This window comes from Tursiops truncatus, chromosome 8 (assembly GCF_011762595.2).
Source record: "Tursiops truncatus isolate mTurTru1 chromosome 8, mTurTru1.mat.Y, whole genome shotgun sequence".
Taxonomy (NCBI): Eukaryota; Metazoa; Chordata; class Mammalia; order Artiodactyla; family Delphinidae; genus Tursiops; species Tursiops truncatus.
This window is the reverse complement of record NC_047041.1, coordinates 97,800,431-97,820,422: the sequence shown is the minus strand read 5'-3', so window position 1 is coordinate 97,820,422 and position 19,992 is coordinate 97,800,431. Positions and strand designations below refer to the sequence as shown.

General features: G+C 37.0%; 1 protein-coding gene across 2 annotated transcripts; it reads right to left on the bottom strand.

Moving 5' to 3' along the window:
- Positions 1-4,757: 4,757 nt before the first annotated feature.
- LOC101325260 (oocyte-secreted protein 2) lies at positions 4,758-15,260 on the bottom strand. Of its 2 annotated transcripts, XM_004331474.4 has the most exons (4): positions 15,197-15,260; positions 9,618-9,796; positions 8,482-8,585; positions 4,758-6,835 (listed from the first exon to the last, which is right to left on the bottom strand). In XM_004331474.4, exons 1-4 carry the CDS (start codon positions 15,258-15,260, stop codon positions 6,637-6,639), a joined length of 546 nt encoding a protein of 181 aa, XP_004331522.3. In that variant the 3' UTR covers positions 4,758-6,636. The 2 variants fall into 2 exon arrangements, with proteins under 2 accessions (XP_004331522.3, XP_073665098.1); XM_073808997.1 differs by lacking the exon at positions 15,197-15,260 and having other exon boundaries at positions 9,618-10,269.
- Between the last annotated feature and the right edge of the window lie 4,732 nt (positions 15,261-19,992).

Sequence of the window (19,992 nt, the reverse complement as noted above, 5' to 3'; positions counted from 1 at the left end):
CCACTTCTCAAAGAAAACAGGTGTTTTCGAGAAGAAAATAAATCAGCATTTAAGCATATGTATGAGTTAATACTAACTCTTTGATGAGTTTTAATTATACCAAGACAGGCTTTGCCTCTAGCAAAACTGCAAGCAATGTGTTGATTACTTGTGTGATTATATTGGGTTTTGTAAGTGTTCTTGGTGTTTATTCCTTCATCACTTACATATAATGAAACAGACAATGAACATATAAACAAAGACTGATACTTCTATGGAGAATCTGGCCAAGCTACCACCTACAGACTTACAAACACAGAATATTTAACAACAGAGACATTCTTGCAATTTTATTCATTGTTTATTTCCATTAGGGACTGGAAATGATTTAAGTGACACCTTAACCAAAATAATTATGTTGAAGCTCTGAAATCTTTGCATATTTGATTTTTAACCCTACCAGCTCTCATCATTTATTGCCCAACTCACAGGAGCCAACAAGACATTTTATATGCATTTTCTTTTCCTGGGTGATGGTGGAAGCATTAGGGGATAGGAAGGTTTCATAAAATATCTGTAGATTGAAATATTGAGCTCCTACTGCCTGGGAGGTTGTTAAGACTCATGGCTGACTTTACCTGAGTGAGAAATAAACCTGTGTCCTTTTAAGCCACTGATATTCGAGGCAGTATTATTGTAGCCGAACCTAATCAACACTGTTTGATGCAGGTGAAGAAACAGGTTTATGCTGCTTCATACAACTGGCACAATGAGACTCAAATCTGAGCTCGTTTACTCCTAGATTCCAGCTGTTCCAACACAGTCAAGTTACCCTAAACTATTATTCAAGAACAGGCCAAAGACCGTCATTTCCTCAACTTAAAAGAAAAAAGCACACAAGTTTCCGTGAGAAAATAAGAAAAGAAAAAAGCAGTGTGTGGAAGGGAGAGGAACAAAGGGCGTACTCATATATTTTTGAATTAATTATAAAACTGAAGACTTAGTTTAAATTCTTATATAGTTTCCATATATTTGAATGAGAGTGAAAAACATTAAATTGAATTCAGTCAAAAAGTAGATCCCATAGTCATATCCCACCCCTTGCTTTCATTTTCTCAAATGCTGTTTAAGGTGGTCTTTGATTAATTATCTAGTTACCTTGACATCTCAGCTTATCATGGGCAATGTCCTAGCCTCAATCTTCTCAATTTTAGTAAAATTATTACTATCCATACAATTGCCTGAGCCAGACACCAGGGTGTCATGCTTGATCGTGATTTATTTCTTACCCTACTTTAAATCCATTTGGAAATTCTTTCTTCCATCTCCAAAGCGTATAGAAAATTGGTCTACATATTTTCTATCTTCTCCACCACGAGCTCCGGCCATGATAACATCATCACTTGCCTTAATGTCAAATTAAATTCTTACAATGCCCCCTAATTACTGCTCTAATCCGTGTTCATAGGGTAATGAGTGATTTTAAAATATAAATCAAATCATGTCTCTCCCTGCTTACAATGCCTGCAATAGCTTCTCATTTCACTGAGATAAAAACTGTATGTTCCTTCTGGTGGCCTTAAGAGGTTCCCCGTAATGATATAAGTTTTTGTGGACATGGACATTCTCTTTCTTCTTTTGGTAAATGATTAATAAATTCGTTAAAAGATAATGCATAAAGCCCAGTCACAATTAATGGGTACTTTTAGTTTTTGTGAAGGTAAAGTTAGAAGTTGTATAATTAAAAGTTAACAAAATTTAAGAGTAATTAATGTTTAACCACTGATGTGTTTTCCTCTTAAATAAATTATATTTATATAAATTATATTCCCTGTTGTACTCTCTGAGGAAGAGAGGGAAACTAAACTGAACTCTGATTGAACCCCATGAAACTGACATTTTTATCCATCAAAATAAGCACTTCCAAATGTTTTAAAGTAATACATACAAATAATACAGAGAAAAGAGAAATAACTGAATTCATGATATTTAAGGAAGATGGGAGAGTTTGTGAAATGAAAAATGGGGCTGGAGTTGTTCTAGCTTCTATTATTAAATGTTCACATGAATTTAAGACAAACTGCTTCCCCTTTCTAAGCCTACCTGACATTGCCTATATAATGGAGTGGCAGGATGAGAGGGCCCAGGGCCACCCTGCACACTCTTCATATTTTAGCACAAGAATATTGAAGAAACTTGTTACCTCATGCCCAATCATTTCCTTTGCCTTGAGCAATCACTCACCCTACTCTATATCCTCCCAAATCTGTTGGCATAAAGTAATTTTAGTTCCAGATTCAGAAAAAAGCACTCTCTGTCCAGCTAAACTTCTTAAGTTTTATTGAGGGCTGTGGAGCTGCTTTAATAGCAATTGTTTTCTAGAAACTAAAGTTCAGCAACTTAAAGCGATGGAGGCAGTAGAGTGGAGTGGTTAACGGCAGACAGATCTGGGTCCACATCACCCAGTTTTGTCTTTTTTTTTCCAGCTTTTTTAGAGGTATGATTGACAAATACAAATTATATATATTTAAGATGTACAATGTGATGTTTTGATATACTTATCCATTGGGAAATGATTACCATGATCAAGCTAATTATATCTGTCATCTCACATAGTTAACATTTTGTGTGTGTATGTGTTGAGAATATATAAGATCTATTAGCAAATTTCAAGTGTACATTATTATTTATTATAGTCACCATGCTGTACATTAGGTCTCCAGGCTTTACTTATCTTATAACTGAAAATCACACTTTGACCAACATCTCTCCATTTCTTCCACTCCCCCCGCAACCCTGACCACCACCCTTCTACTCTGTTTCCATGAGTTCAGCTATTTTAGAGTCCACATCTAAGTGAGATCATGCAGCACTTTTCTGACTCTGTCTGGCTTTCTTCACTTAGCATATTATGCTTCAGGTTCATCCATGTTGTCACAGATGGCAGGATTTCCTTCTTTTTATGGCTGAATAATATTCCACTTTCTAAAGATGTAGATATATAGATATATCACATCTTTATCCATTCATCCACTGATGGACAGTTAGATTGTTTCCATATCTTGACTCTTGTGAATAATGCTGCAATAAACTTGGAAGTGCAGATATGTCTTTGATATCCTGTTTTCATTTCCTTTGGTTATATATCTGGAAGTGGGATTGTTGGCTCATATGGTAATTCTATTTTTAATTATTTGAGGAACATTCATACTGTTTTCCATAGTGGCTGAAGCAATTTACATTCCTTCCAGTATTGTACTAGGGTTCCCTTTTCTCCACAGCCTACTCAACACTTGTCTTCTTAAGGATAGCCATTCTAACAGGTGTAAGGTGATAGCGCATTGTGATTTTGATTTGCATTTCCCTGATTAGTGATGTTGAACACCTTTTCATGAACCTGTTGGCCATTTGTATGTCTTCTTTTGAGAAAAGTCTGTTCAGATTCTTTGCCCATTTTTATATCTGGTTATTTGGGGTTTTTTTGCCATTGAGTTGCAGGAGTTCCTTAGATCTTTTGGATGTTAATCCCTTATCAGATGTATGGTTTTTGCAAATACAGTCTCGCCTTCTGTAGTTTGCCTTTTCATCTTGTGGTTTCCTTTACTGTGCAGAAGCTTTTTAGTTTGATGTAGTCTCACTTGTTTACTTTTGTTGCTTGTACATACAGTGCTATAAGCAAAAAACCATTGCCAAAACCAACGTCGTGGGGCTTTCTGCCTGTTTTCTTCTAGAGTTTTAAAGTTTCAGGTCTTCTGTTTAAGTCTTTAATCCATTTGGAGTTGATTTTTGTATATAGTGTAAGGTAAGAATCCAATTTCTTTCTTTTTTTTTTTTTGTATGTGGGAATCCAGTTTTCCCAACATCATTTACTGAAGAGACAATTCTTTCCCCATTGTATATTTTGGGCATCTTTATTTTTTTATTTTTATTTTTTTTTAGTAATTTATTTTTGGCTGTGTTGGGTCTTCGTTTCTATGCGAGGGCTTTCTCTAGTTGTGGCAAGTGGGGGCCACTCTTCATCGCGGTGCGTGGGCCTCTGACTATCGCGGCCTCTCTTGTTGCGGAGCACAGGCTCCAGACGCGCAGGCTCAGTAGTTGTGGCTCACGGGCCTAGTTGCTCTGCGGCACGTGGGATCCTCCCAGATCAGGGCTCGAACCCGTGTCCCCTGCATTAGCAGGCAGATTCTCAACCACTGAGCCACCAGGGAAGCCCCTTGGCATCTTTACTGAATATTAGTTAAAGGTATATATGTGGGTTTATACCTGGACTCTCTATTCTGTTCCATTGTTCTTTGTATCCATTTTTATTCTAGTACCATGATGTGTTGATTACTTTAGCTTTGTAATAAAATTTGAAATCAGGACGTGTGATGCCTCCAGCTTTGTTTTTCTGTCTCAAGATTAGCTTAGGCTCTGCAGTCTTTTGTTGTTCCATACAAATTCTGGATTTTTTTTAGGATTGTTTTTTCTTCTTTCTGTGAAAAATACCATTGGGATTTTGATAGGGATTGCATTGAATCTATAGATCACTTTAGGGGTAGGGACATTTTGACAATTCCAATACATGAACATGAGATATTGTTTCATTTATTTGTATCTTCTTCAATTTCTTTCATCAATGTCCTATACTTTTCAGTATACAGATCTTTTCCCTCCTTGGTTAAATTTATTCCTAAGTATTTTATTTATTTTGCTACTATTGTAAATGCAATTTTCTTCATTTCTTTTTCAGATAGTTCATTTTTAGTGTACAGAAACAACTAGTTTTTGTGTGTTGATTTTGTATTCTGCAACTCTACTGAATTTGTTATTAGTTCTAACAGTTCTTTGATGGAATCTTTAGGGTTTTACATATGTTACATCACGTCATCTGCAAACAGAGACAATTTTACTTCTTCCTTTCTGATGGATGCCTTTTGTTTTTCTTGCCTAATTGCTCTGGCTAGGACTCTCAGTATTATATTGGACAGAAGTGGTTAGATCTGACAAAATTCAACAATCTTTCAAGATAAAAACTCAACAATTAGGTATAGAAGGAATGCACCTTCACACAAGCGACAAGCCCACAGTGAACATCATAGACAACAGTTGAAAAGCTGAAAGCTTTCTCTCTAAGATTAGGAACAGATCACCAATAGAGGCCAGTTGTGTGTTGCAGGCAAATTATTTAATCTATGTTTGTTTTCTTATCTGTGAAATTGGAATAGTAATACATAAGTCTTTGGGTTATTAGGATTAAGTAAATTGTTGCAACATGCTTGAAACATTGCCTGACACACATTAAGCCTTACAAAACGATTACCTCTTCGTTGTATATACATATATACCAAAGATAGATGCCCATTATGACAATTTAAATTCATGTAGACAACTTTAAGAAGCATTTTATTGGCAATAAGATAGCAGCACTTTAAATTTTAAAAAAACTAAAAAAAAAATATGTTGGCAAAATTTATTTCCAAAAGGATATAGCATCCAAAATGTACATTTGATAAGCAATTGACACACAGGGAACTTTACTCAATACTCTGTAATGACCCATATGGGAAAAGAATCTAAAAAAGAGTGGATATATGTATATGTATAACTGATTCATTTTGCTGTACAGCAGAAAGTAACAAAACATTGTAAATCAACTCTACTCCAATAAAAAGTAAATAAAAATTAAAAAATAAAAAAATTAAGTTTTTATTGAATAACAAATGGCACACTTCAATTTTCATAATTGTTATAAGAACTTTCCCCCAAATCAGGGTGCTCTTTGGTGTATTACATGGGTAGACTCCCCCCTTTAGGGAAAAGAGGATAGCATAATAGCTGGTGATAAATGACCGTCCAGTAGATTGCTCTAAAGTGACAGGATGATTCCATGTCGGCCTCTTCAGTTAATTATTTCAAGTGTGAAAGAATCATATCAGAGATAAAGGAAAACCTGACCTCTAATTCCAGTTAAGGAAGTGGTTACTTAGATTCTAGACTGTAAATCTGATTTCCTTTTTTTTTTTCCGTACGCGGGCGTCTCACTGCTGTGGCCTCTCCCGTTGCGGAGCACAGGCTCCGGACGTGCAGGCTCAGCGGCCATAGCTCACAGGCCCAGCCGCTCCGCGGCATGTGGGATCTTCCCGGACCGGGGCACGAACCCGTGTCCCCTGCATCGGCAGGCAGACTCTCAACCACTGAGCCACCAGGGAAGCCCCTAATTTCCTTCTTTAATAATCAAATATGAAGTATATTCAATTACTTTTAAGACACAACTTTACTAATTAATTAGGAAAACCCACACAAGTTAAACTATCTTCATTATAAAAGGACTTTGGCTTTCCTGGGAGTTAGTATGTTAAATTTTAGTCTCTAGCACATTTACATACCTATCTCTATTTTTCTATTCTTCAAAAAACTGTATTTAGAAAATATTTATTGGAGGTTTGTATCAATTAAATCCTGTTGTCATTGAAGACCTATTTCTGAATCTACTCTATAGAACTAAAAATAAAATTTAATGGGTAATAGGATTATCTGATAGTCAACATTAAATTAATAAGACATATCCCTAATAAATAAAAGTATCTAAAAATTCACCTTCACTGAATCAGGACCTTCACTGAATTAGGGGTTTTAGGGATCAGATACCTAAAGAAAGGTTTATAGCAATTATTTTTATATAAAACCATTGTTTTTCCAACAAAATTCATGAGCCCAATTTCCAAGTTTCAATTTCTCTGTAAATATGGAGTCAGTTTGACTAGAATTTAATAATCCTAACTCTTCTGCTGTTGTCTCAAAATCAGGAATAAAGGGACTGGGATCCAATTTTATTTCATTATCTGTAGAAACTGGTGTAAGCCACACTGATTTCCTGAAGAGAAGAGAAACAAAAAGCAGATAGGGTTGGCATGCTTGTTACCAGGTCTTTCTGAATCTAAATTTGGGGCCAAGCTATTTTATTTTTTACCACTGTTTAACATCATGATCATTTTCAATATGGTTATTTAGGGGTACCTGCACCCTCTGGATAATAGATGATTTGTAATACTTGTCTTAGTAGAGTACCAAAGCACCCAGTAAAACAGACTTAGACAAATGGATCCTAAGAACAGTAAAAGTTGTCAAAAGCTTAATTACTGGTGACAGAGGTATGTTGTGTGTGTGTGTTTGTGTGTGTGTGTGTGTGTACAGCAGTAAAGCTCATGGACCAAAAACCTAATCATATACCTTTGTTGGCCTAGTCTTCATTTTTAAGAAAGATAGCTGCAAATAATATAATAATATTACAATCAAAATAGAAATGCCTTGGTTATCACTCTTAATCTGGTAGCCTATGGAGAAGCAATAGCCCCAGGGGATTAGGTTAGAACTTTTTACATTACTCTAAGCACTGGCCAATATATAGGAATGAAAGTGTATGTGTGAGTGAGTGAGTATGTGTGTGTGTGTGTGTGTGTGTGTGTGTATGTGTCTCTGTGTGTGTCTCTGTGTGTATCTCTGTGTGTGTGTACACAGAATCAACTGTTAATTTCTATTTAGGGGTCAGCTACTCCCCAGAATATCACTGAGTCTCTCAGCCTTGGTCTTTCCTTAAAATAAGTTGAAGGGAAGGTCAAGAGTATTCAACAATGTGGTTGTACTTGATGCCACTGAATTATTCCCTTAAAAATGGTAAATTTTCTCTTATGTATATTTTACAACAATTAAAAATGCCAATTCTCCCTCACCCCCCAAAAAGGGACTCTGATGATGTTAAAAGATATTGCACATTGGCTCTGAGCTCAAAATTCTTTTTTCATGTCAGCTATTTCCATATATTAAACAGGGATAAAATTTTTCCTTGTGGTTTTCAGGTGGTTTCTAAGATTTTTCACTCCGATTTATAACACTCAGGGTAAATATTTCAGTGTCATGGTAGAAGTGTATCAGGATATACTGTTCCACTTGGTGTCACAGTTCACGTGGAGTCCTTTTGGGATTCAGCTTCTCGGTTCCACAGAACTGCAAACAAACTGCATTTAATGATAGGCTGATAAGCCTGTCCTTTCCTGTATGTCCATGAGTTAGTATTAAAATGAAGCCTTTCCTTTCCTGTATGTCCATGAGTTAGTATTAAAATGAAGAATTGGTTTTCTCTTAACTTTTTAGTCATTTACTCTAACATGGAATTGAACCATAAAATATATTAGAAAAAGAGTATTACGAAGGAGAAAACACTGAAAGGTAATATCATGTTTGATTCTTCCACTTACTAAGGTGACTGAGGATTTGCTTTAAAGTTCAGTTACTGTAAAATAACCTAGTGACACAAGATTATATAATGTTTTTATTCTAAAATGAATATTTTAAAATTAAAAAGTACTCAACATATTTTTAAATGCTAATTTGGTGTTCATTTGGACTTATGCTTATGAGCGAGTCATGTTATAGTCTCTAACATCTACACTTCTGTAGAAGCACATGGTAAGTAAAGGTGAAACTAACATATTCAGAAGGAGTATGGTCTGTTGGACTCACCTAGAGGCAGAACATTCCAAAGGGATTTTCTGATGGTCATAATGTATATTCCTAGGGTTAAAGTACACCTCTGTTTGAAAAAGGAGAGTATCCTCTGAAACAACCTAGGAGAGCACAAAGGTTAAGTAGAAGATATTTCTAGTAACAAAGGGGGCAGGTACACATTTGAATAGGAAGTAGAAAACATTCAAGGTCTCAGAAATGGCTACTGTCACTTTCAGGTACATACAAAGATCTGACAACCCACTGGGACAGAAGAGGAGTGTTATCTGTAAGAGTGAACTTAAAGTACCTGGAAAAAAATCTTAGCAGTACATAGGAGCAAACTGAAACTGTTACTCAGAGCTATCTTTATCATGCATGAACAAAAGGTTTTCAGTACTTCTTCTGAGAAAGATGATTTGGAGATCAAATAACAGAGTGGTTTAAAACATAAGCTTTGGAGGGGAATCCTCCTGTTTGGGCATCTAAACTACCACCAACTGGCTGTGCATCCCTGGGCAAATTATTAAAGCACCTTCTGAAGTTCTAGCTCCCTCATTTCTAAAATAAAGACAACATCTAATTCATAGGTGACAGTTTTAAATAGGCATTGACCCCAAATACTTTTATAGTATGAATATAAATTGTTTAAATTTGGGAATCTATGAAAAGATAACACCCCAAGATAACAACACAGTTTTAAGATTTATGCCTGGCAAAATAACTGACAGAGATTTTATTCCAGTAAAAATCTAGTCCCCATAGAGGCACACATCCTGAAAGATGTGTTGAATATAAAATACCTTCCCAGAATTGGTGACCTCTCACATTAGGAACATTGAATGGAATTTAAAACTATCTCCTGAACTTTAGTGAAATACGACAGAAGCCTAAAGACAACTTAAAATCAGTTCACTAACGAGTCTGGAAATCTGTGCTTTAAGTCTTATGCACAAAGAGGACTCAATATTCAGTGACCGAGTACGGAACTGTATTGTCGTCTATCCATAAATTACTCTAACTAGAAGCAAAATTTGTTCTTAAACAACAAAAAACACCAGGACAATAATTTTAGCACCAGGCATAAAATTGTGAAAAAATATCTAGGTTTGTTTTTTGGTTTTGTTTTTTTAACAGATGATCATTATTCTTACCTTTGTCCTGATCCCACAGTCATGCACAGGGTATATAAAATCATAGGCATATGTTTGTATCCGAGTCACAGGGCAACCCGATCCCAGATATAATTCATCAGCAAATATATACAAATTGCTGCTGTTTGCACATGGGCTTACAGAGACCATCAGCCAGTCCATAGAACAACTTATTTTCACTGCAGAAACAATCATATGAGAAAAGGTCAGATGTGTATTTATCTTAAGTGGGAGCTCAAAGAACATCCAGCTACGCCCTTTGTGATAAAAGATATTCCTTCCTCTGGCAAAGGTTATCACAGCTTAAAGAACAGCATATAGGGGGGTTTCATATTACCACTACTTTCCAAAATATCTGCATAATTATAGCCTCCAATAAGTAAATTTCAGTTCTTTCACAGGGAAAAAAATCAATACACAAGAACATCATTATCTTCTAGCCCCCTGCCTCCTCTTAAAGAAATTAGATTCCAAAGAGCATGATATAGTTAGGACTACACAGAAGGGACAGAAGTAAACTGCAGTACATTAGAAGAATGATGTATTCTCTGTAATACTTTTCAAAGAGGGAAAAGGAGGAAAGTTGGTATGGTAGAATTCATATCTAGAGCAACCAGAACCGAAAACAATCATAGCCACAAGAGGAAATAGTCTGCAGAGAGAAAATCTACTGTCTGGGATGGAAGTTTTATGAAAATTTTAACGTAAAACCCATTCTGTCCTTTACACTGAGCATCTTCAGTAAGTCATAATAGTCACTATTTCTAATTGAGTCATTTTCCCTTTGGAAATGAAGTGTACTGGATTCTGACTTATGCTAGACAGTCATTAACCAGAGGTTCTCAGGGGATGACCAGAGTTAGATTTCATGGGTCCTTCTGTTGCTCAGAAGGAAAGTAAAGATTTATTAGCTTTAGTGTTTAAAGATGCATGGTAAGTAGTCGGGGGGGGGGGGTGGTTGTGGAACCTAATAAACTAGATGGTAAAACTTCCAAATTGGAGAAGAACAAAATAGAATGAAGGACAAAAATAAGCAAATTTCAAACAACATAGAAGGAGGCAAAAAAGGAAAAGGTAAAAAGACAAAAAAACAAATCAAAAAAGACAAAAGCAGTAAGATGGTTGCAATAAATTACAAAGTATAGGACTCCCCTGGTGGTGCAGTCTTTAAGAATCCGCCTGCCAATGCAGGGGACACGGGTTCAAGCCCTGGTCTGGGAGGATCCTACATGCGGCGGAGCAATTAAGCCCGTGTGCCACAACTACTGAGCCTGCGCTCGAGAGCCAGCGAGCCACAACTACTGAAGCCCGCGTGCCTAGAGCCCGTGCTCCGCAGCAAGAGAAGCCCCAGCAATGAGAAGTCCGTGCACCACAGCAAAAAGTAGCCCCCGCTCGCCGCAGCTAGAGAGGGCCCGTGCACAGCAATGAAGACCCAACGCAGCCAAAAATAAATAAAATTTAAATAAATAAATTACAAGTATACTAGCAATAATAATGTAAATGAACAAATGTTCAAATGTAAATGAAACATATTGTTAAAAATATGAACAAAATACTCCAGGCCAAATCACCAACAGAAGAATGATGAAATAAATTGAAATGCATTTATATAATCAAATTCCATACAACGTGGAAAATAAATTATAGTTATACCTATAAACATATAAATCTAAAAACAATTATGAGAAAGAAGCAAGTCACAATATACACCTTATATATCTATTGACACAAATGAGAAATAAACACTTTTCAAAAGCTTTTTTTCCAAGCAAACAGACTATTCTTAGATATCCAGTATATATCCTATATTTATTAAGGTATTAGAATCATAACCCAAAACATGATTCTTGACCTCATCTGATACAGCCTCTTCGTGTTTTACAAAAGCTAGAGTAACAGGGTTTAAAGCTTATCTTATTTTGACACTAATATAAGCAACTGTAATACAACCTATCATCAAAGCTAGAATACTTTGAACATGGATTTTATTTCTTAATTTTCTTTATATTCCCAGTGAAACAGAACACAGATACATATATATATTTGAATCACAGCCCTTGCCGATGGTAGTACCTGCACGCAGGACTTCTAGATGAACAGAAATTGCAGAATTTCTACTTTAAGAAAGGAAGGACAGGAGAGTGACAGCCTGGCTGGTAATCTCCCCTTTAGGAAGACAGAGTTCTTGCTGCTGCCCGGACGGGGTTTGAATTCTGCAGACACACCTTTATTAGCTTAAAAGAAACTGGTAGACTGCAATACAATATATTCATGAGTCAGTGAAGGCCACCAAAAGCAAAGATTTACAGTCAGCTTGAATATAAGTTCTGCCAATTAGACTGATTGTACTTGGAGCCTCAGATCAAGATGTAAACCGGGCTGAAATGGTTAAGTTCACTCCAGGGGGCAATTCTACCGGGTAACTGGAACTTAAGCTACAATGGGTTGGGTTGACATTTAAGACAAATTTCCTAGACTCTCATTGGTCTCCTTAGTTACTACATATGTTCTGAATATAGCCACAACCAAAGCATTTGCACATCAATTCTCTTTGGAACCTAACAAAACCCAGAAAGTAAACAAAGGTAGTATCCTCTTGTTCCACAAATAAGTAGTTCAGTCACTGCCGAAGGCTGATCAATGCCTCCAGTCCCCCACCAGCATGTCTTTAAAGGCAGAAGGAAAAAATGAAACAGCAAAGCAGCAATAGGAGTTTGACTCAGGTACGATGATAACTAGCTATTATCTCCTACAGGAAGAATATAAGGTGAGGAGTAAATTGGTAAGGGGTTCCAAGTCTAAAGCCTTACTTAACAGCTGCATTTAGAGGATATCTGGTGAATGAGTACGTGGTCAGAAAAATTATTAGGAGGCAAGATTTTCTTCCTAATGCAATTTAGATAACTTGTCACTGATGCCAGTCTTGATAGTACATTATGTGCCAAACATTATAATTGGAGTTTATATCTCATCTAAAAATTAATTATTGGTACATGTGCTCTAAGACACAAATCATAATCATAATTGACTTTGACCGTATACTCTTCAGAGATTTACTTAGTAAACTCTTCCTCTATGGTAACTATAGAAATGCTAAGAATCAGATAATTTTTCCACAGCAAGAACTCATTAAATTCTTTCCCTATAGATGAATCTTAGTTTAGGAATTGACAACAGGTGGTCATTGGAAGAAATAAACAAGTGTCTTTAAAAATGACCATCTGATATATGTAGCTGAAAGAAACAAAGACACGAAGATGAAAAGCTACGTGCACCTCAATGTTCACGGTAGCATTATTTACAATTGCCCAAATAAGGAAGCAACCTAAGCATCCATCAGCAGATGAATGGATATAGAAGATGTGGGGTGTATATATATATATATATATATATATATATATATATATATATATACACACACACAGTAGAACACCACTCAGCCAGAAAAAAGAATGAAATCTTGCCATTTGCAGCAACATGGATGGACTTGGAGGGCACTATGCTAAGTGAGATAAGTCAGACAGAGAAAGACAAATACTGCATGATATCATTTATGTGGAAGCCAAAAAATACAATGAACTATAGTGAGTATAACAAAAAAGAAACAGACCCACAGATATAGAGAACAAGTTAGTGATTACTGGTGGGGAGGGGGGCATATAGGGGTGAGCAAGTGGAAGGTACAAACCATTGGGTGTAAGATAGGCTACAAGGATGTATTGTACAATATGGGGAATATAACCAACTTTTTGTAATAACTATAAATGGAGTATAACCTTTTAAAATTATAAAAAAATAAAACTTTTAAAAAATGACCATCTGCCATCAGTAGGTTAGTATCTCAAACTTCTCACGAATAAGCCTAACATGACTGTAAGTCAGCTGGTCATGTGTCAGATAGTCATTTACTATCTTCTTTCCTATGTGACAGTGCTCATTTACATATCCATTGCAAAGTAGTAAACTAAGATCACACAGCGAAAATAGCTAGTCATTCAAATCTTGACGAGGAAAGTTCCCAAACCAGTCACAGAGACCTAGTAGGCCTTGGAGGACATCCAGGATTCTCTTAAACCCTTTGGAAAATCTGAATCTTCCCAGCATGAAGAAATAGTTCTACGATTAATGAGCGAGATACCTCCAGCACATTTGAGCCTGGAAGTTCTTGGTTTTTAAGGATACATCATCAAGAAAGTAAGAAAATATAGGGAGATGTTTAAGACAAAAGTAGGCTTTGGAGAAGGCAGGTGTTCTACATCAGTGATTGTAACCACCAGATCACCTCTCTCCACGTGTTCAAAATATTGTTCTAACATCAGCTAGATAAGATTACCAGGGAAATCCTTCCTAAATGAATAAAGGTTCCAACAACTGGATTAAGATAGATTCAAAAGGGTAAGTGGATATGGACATACAGGAAGTCCATGCTTCTGGCTTCACTACTTCTTGTTCATACTAGTTTTAGGGTCAAGTTTCAGTTTGACATTCTGAGCTTGTGTCTCAAGTAGCTGAGAAATGGTTTGAGAAAAAGCCTGAGGAACATGCACAGCTGTGCATACACTAACTGCGGTAGAACCTTCCTTACACCCAAGCATCATGTACCATAGCCAGGCCTGAACACCCTACTCCCCCCTCCCAGATAACTGGAATTCTTCTCCGACTCACAGCTCACTGCCCTTTCTCCACATGTATGGAATTAAATGATTGAAATCACTGAAATGCCAATAATTTACTGCCGCAGGGCGAGCTGCAGTAACCTAGGCATTCTGAAAGATTCATCTTAGGTAAAATGGAAAGATCAGAAACTAAATGTGGTTCTTGTTCAGAAAGGGCTTATAGGCCAAATGGGTAAGAAATTCACATATCATTTCCCCGGAAAAGACCCCACTTCAAGCAGAAGGAAACAGGAACATCAAGTGACTTTTAAAAAAACTTAGAGAACACAAAAAGTAATATTGAAATGCTGCCTTAGACTAGTTGAAATTTAGTCTGGGCTTGAAGCTGGGAAGCATCTGGATAACACAAAAAAAGTGGAGAATACTCCAGGTATAATAGAAAAGATATTGAATCAATTTATAGACAGACCAGACACTGATTTAGCTTTATCCTATTGGCTTTGCAGAACTGCTGATGAATTTAACATGAGTGAAGGCCAGATCGAATTTTAAAAAGAACAAAAGAGCAGTATCATCATCAAGGGGAAATACGAAGGGCCTGGAAGGAGGAAGGTCAGTAAAGATACAATCAAATCTCTTACCATACCACCAAGTACTGGTAATTGGCAGTGAGTTCAAAAGGGCAGCCTAAAACATAGAGCCGAGGACTATTTCTGAAGAATCTCTGCAAATGAGGATTCCGATAGAAGATCATAACATAGAAGAAAGAAACATCTCAGACATTTAGGCAGAAAGTTAAAATGTGTCCTCGATATAAAGACTCAAGTCCAGTTGGCCTGAAAGTCCTTCTTTTCTAGCAAATGGTAAGATCAGATCTCTATAGGGGGTAGAGCACCTGCTTGGAAGGATGAATAGCAGTCATTCTGAGGAACCCTGCAAGGAAGCATTCTCTAACTCATTTACCGTTGATGTTCTCAGCGCAAGGCCAAATCAAGGCAGCAAGGAGAATCAAGATTTCTGAAGCCATAGAGACCTCCATGTGCGCGGACCCCCAGCCCAGGACTCCTTGGGACATAGGAAGTGGGAACAGCTTAAGTGATTTTATAATGGCATCCCATGCTCAGCTGCCTTCATTTTGCTACTTCGTTAGATCACCCACGGGGTGGTTTCCACAGTGTCAACCAACTAAAACCTGAGGCTCTCCTGATTACCCCAACTCCGATGCTCAAAGAGGCCCATCAGGTGAAAAGTGCTAATTGATAACTGTGTGTGCCTGAGGCCTGTTAAAATCATCTGAGAAGCTGGCAAGGCACACACTTCCAAAAACACTAAAGCATAGAAAACTCTTTTCACTAGGTAATTTTCAGGTGTCATCTAATATGCTGAATAACCTAAATCGTACATATTTGAAATCAAAAGACTATTATTTCTTAATTTCTACGGGTTTGGCTGTGGAAGAATCAGCAGTAGAGATGATAAAGTGACTTGAATCCCTGAGACAGAGACCTAAAGAAAAACCACCTTTCTTGACCTCAAGAAAATCCACAAATTCATCTCTGTTAATTCTTCCATAAATTGTTCTAGTTACTCTAGTCGGGTCAAGCCTTGAAATTATTTGCTTATAACACAAGATATACACACACACAATATCATAAGGGTAAATATATATATATATATTTGTCCTCGTGTCATATACATATGTATATATAATTTTATATATAATCAACATAAATTCATTTTAATAGTTGGAATACAAGTTCCAGCTAAAGGTTTTTCTTGTTTTTGCTAAAATGTCAATCGTGACATTTTTAGTTTTAAAGTGAACTTGGAAATCAAGTCTCACAGTAAATAAACTTCAAAGAATCAGAGTCAAAGGCCTATCGTTGTTTGTAGTGACATCTGAATGATATTTTCAATGTTACAATCTGCTTTCAAATAAGCACGTGCACAGGGCTTCCCTACATGTCACAAAAAGGACTTTCGTTTCCAACATCACATCCTCTAACGGAGAGTGAAACCCCAGAGCGGGGACTCACACAGTTCCTGCCTCTGGAAGGCCTGGAGAACCCAGTCACCAACTACAAAGACAAAAGAGAGCTGAAGAAAGACAAAGATAAGTCCACGTTATTATTTTGTCTTTCATTTTCTTTTTTTAAAAAACTTTCTCCTGATGCTATTAACATTTCTTTCATCTAAAATTCATAAACTTTACATTTAACTTTCAAATCATTCCGATATAGGCATCTAATATTTTTTTCCTAAAGGCACCTGTGTCTACTAGTTAAGAGCTTAATTAGAACCATAGACTAATTTCTCCACTCTCAGTTTATATAAATTTGGGAAAGTTAAGGCTCACGTTCATACTCTGTAAAGAGGAGATAATGATACTACCTACCTTATAAGTTTGTTTTGAATATTAAAAGAGATAAAGGTAAACAGTCTAGCCAAAATTAATAGCGTACAAAAAAAACCATATAACACGTGACTGTTTTCCTCAAACTTGAGCACAGTTAATTCCAGGGTTTTATGCAACGTTCCTGGGACTACTCAAAGCCACGGAATGAGCAAAGTCCATTTTTCTGAAATTCCAATTTTAATTCCAAATTTTGTTGTGAAAGGATAATGGAATTTCAATATAACTTGAATGTAAAATGGATAGAGATAAGGCAGAGATAATATATAAATCTTATTTTTAAGCAATTTCTAACTTAGAGAAATGCTGCAAATATACATAACTTATTTTTTCCTGAACATTTTGGGAATAATTTGCTAATATGATACTCCCTCATTCCTAAATATTTTAGAGTATGTTTCCTGCAAATAAGGACATTCTCCCACTGCAATGATTCTCAATATGTTGTCCTTGGATGCTGTGGGCCCACAGGATCAAAACTATTTTCATAATAATGCTAAGACATAATATGCCCTTTTCACCATGTTGACCTTTGCACAGATGTATAAAAACAATGGGGGTCAACACCACTGCCTAAGCAAGAAAGGCAGCGCCACCAAGCTGTGTTAGTCATCGTTGTGTTCTTCACCACCACATACTCACAGTAGAAGCCAGTTTCACTTAAGAATCAAAGCAGTAGGGCTTCCCTGGTGGCGCAGTGGTTGAGAGTCCGCCTGCCGATGCAGGGGACACGGGTTTGTGCCCCGGTCCGAGAAGGTCCCACATGCCGCGGAGCGGCTGGGCCCATGAGCCATGGCCGCTGAGCCTGCGCGTCCGGAGCACAGGCTCTGTGACGGGAGAGGCCCCAATAGTGAGAGGCCTGTGTACCGCAAAAAAAAAAAAAAAAAAGGCAGTAAAAATTATTCATTTTATTAAATGTTGATTGACCCTTGAGTACATGTCTTTTTAATATTCTGCATTATAAAATGGAAAGTATGAATGAAGCCCTTCTGCTGTGTATCAAAGCGTGGAGATTATGCAATTTATTGTTTGATTTGTGAGCTGAACACAACCTTTCTTCATAGAACATCATATTTACCTGCAAGAACGACTGTCAGACAAACATTGACTATTTGCACTTGGGTTTTGACAGATATTTTTAGAAACAGAATGAAATATTGGCTGTCACTTCAAAGAAAACAACTGACAGTTTTTGTATCCAGAAATAAAATTCAAGTTTACAAGCAAAATTTAGAAAACTTGCATTCCCCACATTCAGAGTGCAGCTGTGAGGTTTTTTTTTGTATTGCATAATGAAACATGTTAACATTTGGAAGTTCTGCATAACTGAGTGAACCAATATTTTCCAAATAACCAATGCATACTGTGATACAAGCATGCGTGTGTAAACGTTTCATTCAAAATACAAGAGAGATCAATGGACTTTAATATAACTGAGTATGAAATGTTCATTGATATATTTTCTGTTTCCACACTGCAACTAACCTTGAAGAACTACCTTTTGTAGAGAATTAGTGGTATCAAACAACAGCCACAATTATTTGAAGAGTATTAAAATACTCCTCCCTTTTCCAAATACATGTTTGTGTGAGGCAAAGTTCTTTTCACATACTTTAACCAAAGTAACATATCACAAAGCCTTAATGTAGAAGGACATATGAGAATCTAGCGGTCTTCTATTAAACTGGACTGGAGACTTGCAAACATGTAAAACAATGTTACTCTTCCATTTTTTGTGAAAATAATTATTTTTATAAAATGCTTATTACTTATGTTAACACATGACAGGTTTATTGCAGCTATTTAATAAAGATTTAAAATTTTTACTTTAATTTTTAATATGGTAATTTGCATAGAGTAAACCCACATAAACAAATTTCTTTGGAATTCTCAATATCTTAAAGACTATTTGGTGTCAGAGGTCCTGACACCAAAAGTTTGAGTATCATCAAAATCAAAAACTTAATATTAACACCTTTCAAATTTCTCCAGTTGTCTCATTAATGGCCTTTATAGCAAAAAATAATGATAAAATAAAATCCAGTTCAGACTCACATGTTGTGGTGCACATAGCTGTCATATCTCTTTATTCTCCAACATTTCTTCAATCTTTCCTTGATTTTTCATGACCTCGACATTTGTATGTTGTGCATCGCACTCAATTTGTGTTTGATATTTCTTCCTCATTAGGTTTGCAGGATTATCACAGCAGTGGCGTCCGGTTCTTACTGCATCCTATCAAGTGGTACTCAACTTCAGTTTTTCCCATTACTGATGATGCAAATTTGGTCGCTTGATTAAGGTACTTTCCTCCAGGCTTCTTTACTGTAAAGTTCCTCCTTCTCACTTTGTAATTGATTTATATTTTATGGGGAGATACTCTGAAACTGTAAATATCCTGTTCCTCATTAATCTTTCAACTTACTTGCTTATATTAGCATATACTTGTGATTTCCTATTTTATTATGTAGATCATAACTCATTACTATCATTATTTACATTTATGCTCAAATTATTTCAGATTTGACCAGGAGGAGCCCCTTGAAATAGTTCCTATATAATTTTGACATTTCTGCAGCATTCTTTGAGCACTTTCCCCATTTTTGGCACCAAAAGTTGTTCCCGGTTTAACTTGTACTTCTCCTGCCCCAGCCCTGGTGCTGGCTGTTACTCCATGGAACTCTGGTTTAAGTAGAACATGGTGTTTAGGAACTGAGATGTGTGTGCTAGATGTGATCATTGTTATGGAGGGTCAGTATTCCCATGGCCTGTCTGTGGATAAAACTACAAAAACAGACGTATGTTTATACGAATGCTTAGGGAGACACCTGCTCAGGTGGGGATGATTGGCGTCTCTGGCGTTTGAAGCCAATGCTCAACACTCGAGCTCCACGCAGTAGCAACAGGAGGTGGCTATGAAGTTATCACGGGACTAGGGGAAATCATCTTGGGGATCTTATGAAGAACTTCTTATGCCGTGTGGCTGACGGGGTCTTGGTGCTCCGGCCGGGTGTCAGGCCTGAGCCTCTGGAGAGGAGAGTTCAGGACATTGGACCACCAGAGTCCTCCCAGCTCCACGTAATATCAATCGGCGAGAGTTCTCCCAGAGATCTCCATCTCAACGCTAAGACCCAGCTCCGCCCAACGGCCAGCAGACTCCAGCGCTAGTTGCCCCATGCCAAACAGCTAGCAAGATAGGAACACAGCCCCACCCATTAGCAGAGAGGCTGCCTAAAATCATACTAAATTCACAGACACCCCAAAACACGCCACCGGACGCGGCCCTGCCCACCAGAAAGACAAGATCCAGCCCCACCCACCAGAACACAGACGCCAGTCGCCTCCA

Bases quoted from the DNA above. Each gene is read 5' to 3' on its own strand.
- LOC101325260 (XM_073808997.1), bottom strand. From the start codon at position 9,863: ATGTTCTTTGAGCTCCCACTTAAGATAAATACACATCTGACCTTTTCT. The intron at 8,586-9,617 runs GTAAGAATAATG...GTGCTCTCCTAG, and splicing joins ACTGTGGGATCAGGACAAAG to GTTGTTTCAGAGGATACTCT. The intron at 6,836-8,481 runs GTGAGTCCAACA...TCTTCTCTTCAG, and splicing joins TTGGAATGTTCTGCCTCTAG to GAAATCAGTGTGGCTTACAC.